The sequence below is a fragment of the Salpingoeca rosetta genome, assembly GCF_000188695.1.
Source record: "Salpingoeca rosetta unplaced genomic scaffold supercont1.3, whole genome shotgun sequence".
In the NCBI taxonomy this organism is placed as follows: domain Eukaryota; class Choanoflagellata; order Craspedida; family Salpingoecidae; genus Salpingoeca; species Salpingoeca rosetta.
This window is the reverse complement of record NW_004754931.1, coordinates 469,393-476,892: the sequence shown is the minus strand read 5'-3', so window position 1 is coordinate 476,892 and position 7,500 is coordinate 469,393. Positions and strand designations below refer to the sequence as shown.

The 7,500-nt window shown below is 57.0% G+C and overlaps 2 protein-coding genes across 2 annotated transcripts in view; both read left to right on the top strand.

Annotated features, from left to right (window-relative positions):
- Positions 1-1,789, top strand: part of PTSG_01671 (uncharacterized protein) — a 1,996-nt gene extending 207 nt beyond the window's left edge. Inside the window, exon 1 of the mRNA XM_004997593.1 lies at positions 1-1,789. This exon is cut by the window's left edge and continues 207 nt beyond it. Coding sequence (XP_004997650.1) covers positions 128-1,405 — 1,278 coding nt within the window. The 5' untranslated portion in view covers positions 1-127 and the 3' untranslated portion in view covers positions 1,406-1,789.
- Positions 1,790-1,898: 109 nt separating this feature from the next.
- Positions 1,899-7,500, top strand: part of PTSG_01670 (uncharacterized protein) — a gene marked incomplete at both ends in the record, with an annotated part of 8,400 nt that continues 2,798 nt past the window's right edge. Inside the window, 16 exons of the mRNA XM_004997592.1 lie at positions 1,899-1,975; positions 2,177-2,654; positions 2,867-3,145; positions 3,482-3,603; positions 3,878-3,936; positions 4,146-4,228; positions 4,484-4,580; positions 4,743-4,906; positions 5,109-5,310; positions 5,500-5,657; positions 5,884-5,972; positions 6,140-6,206; positions 6,380-6,484; positions 6,723-6,839; positions 7,098-7,139; positions 7,292-7,324. Coding sequence (XP_004997649.1) covers positions 1,899-1,975; positions 2,177-2,654; positions 2,867-3,145; positions 3,482-3,603; positions 3,878-3,936; positions 4,146-4,228; positions 4,484-4,580; positions 4,743-4,906; positions 5,109-5,310; positions 5,500-5,657; positions 5,884-5,972; positions 6,140-6,206; positions 6,380-6,484; positions 6,723-6,839; positions 7,098-7,139; positions 7,292-7,324 — 2,172 coding nt within the window. The remainder of the gene's footprint in view (positions 1,976-2,176; positions 2,655-2,866; positions 3,146-3,481; positions 3,604-3,877; positions 3,937-4,145; positions 4,229-4,483; positions 4,581-4,742; positions 4,907-5,108; positions 5,311-5,499; positions 5,658-5,883; positions 5,973-6,139; positions 6,207-6,379; positions 6,485-6,722; positions 6,840-7,097; positions 7,140-7,291; positions 7,325-7,500) is intronic.

Here is a 7,500-nt window from a genome sequence, read left to right as displayed (position 1 = left end):
TGTGTTGTTGTGCTCGTATTTCACAGCAACGAAGCAGCAGCACGGTTAAGGTCACAACCACGCACCAATCAACCCCAACAAGAACATTGACGGATACAAAGCCAGAAAGCCGGTGGGGACGAGCAGGATGAGGCGTCATCAGGACAGCCGTGGCAAGATGGCTGCTGTGGCTATGGGCGTTTTGCTTGTGGGTTTCGTGGTTCAGCGACACCTGCGTGTGATGGCAAACGTGGTGATGGTGGAGGACAGGAATGGCGTATTCCACATCAACACCAGCAACCCAGCCAATTCCACTTTGTTCTTCAATGGCATGGACGTGGGCAAGTTGTTTGAAGTGGTGGAAGCACAAGCAAGCGCGCTGGAAGCGCAGGCGAGCAGGCTGGAAGCACAAAACCGTGAACTTCAGGAACAGCGCGGCCTGACCTGCCTCCTGCGACACCCTACCACGGACACCACCACCATGGCCAGCGTTGGAATTGGAGGAAGCCATGACTGGCTTGGCGGCGTTTTGGCCAACAACGGCCTCATTTACGGCATCCCGTTTAGCTCCACCTCTGTCCTTATCATTGATCCCACCACCAACACCGCTGATACAACTACCATCACTGGGCTCGGCTCAGGCGGCGACAAGTGGGTTGGTGGTGTGCTGGCTGCCAACAGTCTCATTTATGGGTTTCCACACGACGCTCCAGCTGTCCTAGTCATCGATCCAGAGACAAACACTGTGGACAACACCACACTGGGTGGACTGCCATCAGACTTCGGCAAGTGGACCAGCGGTGTGGCTGCCAACAACGGCCTCATCTATGGCATCCCCTGGTTTGCCTCCTCTGTCCTCATCATCAACCCGTCCACCAACACCACTGACACCACCACGATCACTGGCTTTGGTGGAGGCGGAAACAAGTGGTACGGCGGCGTGCAAGCGAGCAATAGTCTCATCTACTGTATCCCCGCCCACGCTCTATCCGTGCTCATCATCGACCCAGCCACCAATATGTCAGACACCACCACCATCGACGGTTTGTCGGGGAGTTTCAAGTGGCATGGCGCCGTGCTTGCAGGCAACGGTCTCATCTTCGGCATCCCGCTCAGCAGTACGTCCGTCCTCATCATAGACCCAGCCACCAACACTGCGGACACAACGTCCATCACTGACCTTTCAGGTGACAGTTTCAAGTGGATCGGTGGTGCGCTGTTGCCAAATGGCCGCATCATCGGCATCCCATACTCCGCCTCGTCTGCACTTGTCATTGACACAACCACCAACACCGTCAACGCCACGTCCCTCCCTGTTCCTGCTGGCGACCTCAAGTGGTACGACGGCGCCCTCGCCAACAACGGCCTCATCTACGGCATGCCCCGCAACTCCAGAGCTGTTCTTATCATCGATCCTGGCTGCTGAGCAAAGTGATACCCACGTGTTAGCGTGTTGCCTTGCGCGTCTGTGCCTTCTTGCACCCTCTCTGTACGTCGTGCTTCTGCGAGGCGTGCCATCAAGCCATCCTCGCCATCGTTTTCTGTTCTTGTATCTTGTTGCAGTGTCGTGTCCTTGTGTTCGTAATCTCTCTTCTGAGCCTGTTCTTGTTGCCTGTCCTGTCCTCCTCTCTTCTCTTGAGCTTGTCGCTTCTGCTTTCTTTCCAAGCCTCCCATCCTCTGTTGGCTATTCTGTGTTTCCTTCTCTTCTGTTGTGCTGTGGAGTGAATCCATCGTGACTGTGGGTACTTCTCTGTCCCATCTCCAGCTTGCTTCCTTTTCCCCACTGACCAATAGAATGCACCATGCTCCACAAAACCACAACCGCCACTGCTGAAAAAACGGTCGTGTGCGCACAAATCCCGCGTGTGGTTTTCATCATCGCATACACACAAACGCAGACACAAAGCCGGAGCAGGAGGATGTTCTCGACGCGGCAGAAGCGGGCTGGGGCGCCCATGACCCCACACCTGCGAACCAAGATGTCCAATCCACTGCTGTGAGTGTACAGCACAGCCCAGTGGTTGCGTGCCACGCTTTGCGCGTTGGCGTGCAATGATCCTTGTCCATCGGTTCTGCATCTACCAACAAGCTCACTGACACACACACACACACACACACACACACACACACACACACACACACACACACACACACACACACACACACACACACACACACACACACACACACACTGCAGGTCCGCATCTACGGTGAGTGTGTCTTCGTCGATGGTTGGAGCGAGCACGGCATCCGAGACGCCGTCCGGTGCGCAGGCGTCCGGGCTCGTGCGCATGGAAACGGCGCTGCCGAAGCAGTACCAAGGGTTTGCGCCGAGTGGCGCCGTGCTGCGAATGGAGCACGCCAACGACGGCCCCTTGACCAACCTGCACCAGGCCACCGCTGTCCTCTATCCCGACACAAACAGCACAGACGTTGTTGTGATTGAGTCGTCTGGCCTGTCCCACAACTATGCGGAGGTGAGGGTCGCCGCCAGCATCTCCGCGCGGCAGCTCACCTTTGTCACCTCGGCTGGTGACGAGATTCCTCTCATCGCCGCCCTTCCCGGTGGTGAGGTACACTACTATGCCGACACGCGGGACGAGGAGCGCGGCGTGTCGTCGTGTCTTCTTCCCATTCCGTCGACCGCAGCCGTTGCTGACATCATTGCGCTTCGCGTAAGTCCAGTGCTGCCAGTGAGCATGCGTTTTGACACCTCTGTCTCTCTCTCTCTCTCTCGCATTTCCTTCGATTACACACTACACATACGCACACACTGCGCCATCCACTCATACACACACACACACACTCTCTCTCTCACTCCACTCATGCTCACCCCCCCCCAAACACACACACACAATAACTCACGTATGCGTGTCTATTTCATCAGGAGCACGTGTTCTGTGTGGTGACGACGGGAGACTTGTATGAGATCACACCCACGGCCGATGGCCGAGTAGCCGGCAGTCGCATTGCAAAGGCGAACGAGGCCAGCATGCTTGCAGGCTTCAGCCGCCGCATGACAAACCTCTTTGGGTTTGCAGACACGGCCCGCGAGCTTACCATCCGCGCCTCCCTTCCACTCACGTCGGCTCCGCTTCCCACCATCGTCGTGGCCCTCGACCAAAGCATTGAGCTCTGGAGCGTCACTGACCGAAGACTCGTCGAGGTATCATGGAGCTTGCTCGCCTTCTGTGTGTGTGTGTGTGTGTGTATGTGTGCGCGTGTGTGTGTGTGTGCGCGTGTGTGTATGTGTGCGCGTGTGTGCGCGCGTGTGTGTATGTGCGCGCGCGTGTGTAGGTGGGTTTGTGTTTGTTAGTCTCCCTACCTGCCTGCCTGCCTACCTGCCTGCCTGCCTACCTGCCTGCCAGCCTGCCTACCTGCCTGCCTCTTTTGTTTGTCTGTCCATCTGTGCACGGGTGCGGTCGGTGTGGACGACCGAGCACAAAACTCACAGTCTGCCCCGCCTTCCTCCGCATTCGTCGTGCTTGCTCGCCCTTTTCAGGTTGACACGGTGCATATCCTCAATGAGGGCGGCTCTGCTGTTGGTCCGTTTGCATCTGATGCGCTTCCATCCCGCCTCTCCATCGTCACCGCAGCCGTCATCGCCCAGACTGCAGCGTCGTGGTCAGTCACATCATATCCTCCCGTGTGTGCGCTCTTTTGCGTGCGTGTGTGTGTGTGTGATCTTTGTGCGGGTGTGTGTGTGTGCGCGTGCGTGTGTGTGTGTGTATGTGTGCGTGTGCGTGTGTGTGCTTGCCATGACGTGCCTCTTCTTTCCGTTGTGTTCTGTGCATCGCTGTCTTTTACCTTCCAAGTGTGTTTCCACACCTCACCACCCGTCTTCGCCACCCATCACCGTCACCATCACCATTACCATCACTGTCACCATCACCATCAGCGACCTGGCGATTCTCACTGCCGCCATGACAGATGTGCAGCCCGTCTCCTTCTTCCTCTGTGCGCTGCCGCTTCTGACCTGCGCGTGTTTTCTTGCCTACACACCCGCGCGCGCACATTGACACAGGCAAACACACATTGAAGCACACATTTACACACACATATACGCACACGCACACACATCCACACACGCACGCACATACACATTCACACACACATATTGGCGTGTTCACTCACATCCACATGCTATGCATCACGTGGCGTGGCAGGCCGGCTGCAAGTGCTGTTGGCAGAGGGCGGGCGCGTGGACGACATTCGCTGGTCGAAACTGCCAATCGACGAGCAGCTCTCGGTCAGCTACACAGCAGCCAGCCATCGGTGGTGGTGGTGGTGGTGGTTGAAGCCATGGTGGTGATTGCCGTCGTAGTGATTGTGGTGGATGGCCGACGCATCTGCTCCTACAACACGCGAGTGTTGACCTGGGCCCGATTGCGTGGTTAATCAACACTCTCCTCGCCCTCATGTGTGAAGTCTCGGTCGCGCATTTCACCTGATGTCGTTGCGTTTTGGTTCTCACACGTGCGTGCGTGCGGTGGTCACTGGTCAGGCTGGCGGCTCGCATCTGCAGAAGCGGCTCTTTGCCCCGTCGTCGGACGTGCTTGTTGTTGTTGACGACGCGAAGCACAAGGTCATGCGCATTGAAGGTGAGGAACAATGTCACTTGTTGGTGCAAGGGCGCTGGGCGTTCATTGCTTTGTGCAATGTCTGCGCTCCACCCCTACCTTCACACACACACACATACACACACCACGCGTCATTCACCACCACCGCCTGCTTCACTGCTTCACGTGCGTGCATGTTCACAGTTGGCGACGACTGGGACGACTCGTCACTGGATCTCATTCGCATCAGCGACAGTCCGCAACTGCCCGTCCGCGCTGCCGGCATGCGCGCTGACGGCGGCGTTGTCTGCGTCTCGCACATGCGATCTTGGGCGGTTCGCACCATTCAGCCATTGGCGGCAGCCGAGGTTTGTTCTCATGGCAGCACGTCTTAACTTGTGTTTCATGCGGTTTGTTCTTGCACACCCTCGGAAAGACACTTGCACACACACATATACATGAACGCACACATGACATCACATGAACCCACTCCTTAACATCACACACACACCTGCATACAACACACACGCACGCACGCACACACACGCACACACACATGTGTACAATCAGCCTGCGCCAGACGTGTCTGTGTACGACCCAACGACTCCAACACGTGGGACGAGCACGGCCAACACGACAATGGCCACTGTCGGTGGCGCACGGTTTGGAGAACCCACGTCGCTTCGACAGGTGGTGGCGGCACTGCTGCGCACAGGGGAGGCCGTGCCGTTTGATCCACAGGAGGACGAGATTGTGACGCTCAGCCAAGAAAGTACGCGCATGCCACCATGCTTGTGGCGCATATGTGGCTGTGCTACTGCGACCACGGGTTGTTGCTGCCTGCTTTGCTGCCTTGTTTTCATCGACCCTCAATTCAACGATTCCATTCGTCACCACTTGCAACTCACATTATCGCCATCGCCACCATTCACCATGCGTTTACATTGCGTCTGGCGTGCAGTCCTTGACGGGGCGGCGTTTGACCCGCGGTGGGGCGAGCAGCGGGCGCAGCAGGGCGCCTTTGACGGCCGCATCATCGCCTCCCAGCTCCAGCGCAAGACCGAGCAGCACGTCGCCCTCTTGTCCTACCTCGCACACGACGACATTGCGTTGTGGCAGGTACGTGTGTGCGTGCGTGTGTGTGTGTGTGTGTGTGTGTGTGTGTGCGTGCTTGTGTGTGTGTGTGCTTGTGTGTGTGTGCGTGTGTGCGTGTGTGTGTGTGCGTGTGCGTGTGTGTGTGTTTTGGCCGCTTGGGCCGATGCCTCCGCCCACGTGTACGAGTGCTTCCTCATTGTCTTCCTCACATCAACTCGAACGGGCACTGCATCTCCAATTTAAACACCAGCAACTTTCGGTCGAGACCCAGACAACACTGAACAACCACCATGAGTTTCTGCACATTGCGTCTGTTGTCCGCGACATCCACATGGCCAAGTGCGTACGCGTATTCTGTTGTGCAGTATGCTTTGTGTGTACTTGCACATGCGTGTCGCGTGTGCGGAGATGAGTCGGTCCGCTGCACTCCATTGGTGCGCACATCTGTTCGTTGCCCCTGTCTGCTGCTGCTCATTTTGTTTTGATGTGTTCACGCACTTGTGCAGAGAGGTGGACGTGGAGCGCCTTGTGCTCCGCCCGAATCGCATCGATAGTGACACGTTCTACACAAAGGTTTGCTTGCACGTATACATATGTTGTGCGCACCTTGCACCTTGCACCTTGGCAACTCCTGCTTGTGCAGCCATTTCTCACGGCTTGCTCGCATGAGCACCGCTTCCCCCCTCATCGTGACACACCCTAACGGGTTCGTCTGTCTTCCTCCATCGTCTGCGTGACCTCTTCAGGTGTCGCGTCTGCCGCTTGATCTCATGAAAACGCTCTCACGCGTGTCGCTCACGACCTCGGGCCCCACCAACGCCGGGCCCCTTGCAGCACTTGCGCTCGCCACAGTACGTCCTGTGCAGCTTCTCTCTGCTGTGCGTGTGTGTGGGGGTGTGGGGATGTGGGAATGTGGGTGTGCGTCTACATGTATGTACATGTCTGTGAGTCTGTTCATGCTCGTGTCTCCCTGTGGGTCTGTCCATGTTTATGTTTACTGTGTATCTGGCTGTGCTCCGCACCCTCTCTGTCTCTGGTTGCTGCCTCACCACCTGCCGTTGGCCGTCGCCGTTACCGTTGCGTGCTCAGCGGTGCTGCGAAGCGGCAGTGGAGTCGCGCCGCACACGCGCGGACAAATACTCTCCACACACGCTTGCACACGCGTGGACATCACAGCCAGGCATGCGCGCCATCTTCAAGACAATGGTGGGTTGATGTTTGGAAGAAGAAGAGGTGGGCGTTCATATGCGTGTGTGTGCGTGTGTTTGTGTTTGCGCGTACGTAGGTGCGTGTGTGTACATGTGCAGTTTTTGTCTGTATTTGAATGTGTGTGTGTGTGTGTGTGTGTGTGTGTGTGTGTGTGTGTGTGCATTGCGGGTCTCCAGGGATCGGCGACATGGTGCCTTGGTGGCCCGATCCTGCACGCTCACCCACATGACTTGTCTGTATGCAATGGATTTTCAGTTTGACATGCACGCCGTCATCCATGACCGCGACGCCCAGCGCGTACGTTGCTCAGCTCAATTGCGGTTGTGGTCCCGTCGAGCAATGTTGCTCACCCCAGTGATGTGCATGCTTCGTCGTGGTGGTTGGCCCGTGCCTCAAGTTCACGACACGTCCTCACCTCACGCACATGCACATGCCACTCCCACCGCCAGGCTGTCGAGTTTATGCGCTTCTTTGCTGAAATGGTCCTCACTGCGCTCAAGTATCACGCTGACATCTCCAAGTGAGTTGTGGTTGTACCCGCTTGTACCCGCTTGTGCGCGCGCGCGCGCGCGCGCGCGTGTGTGTGTGTGTGTGTGTGTGTGTGTGTGTGTGTGTGTGTGTGTGTGTGTGTGTGTGTGTGTGTGTGTGTGTGTGTGTC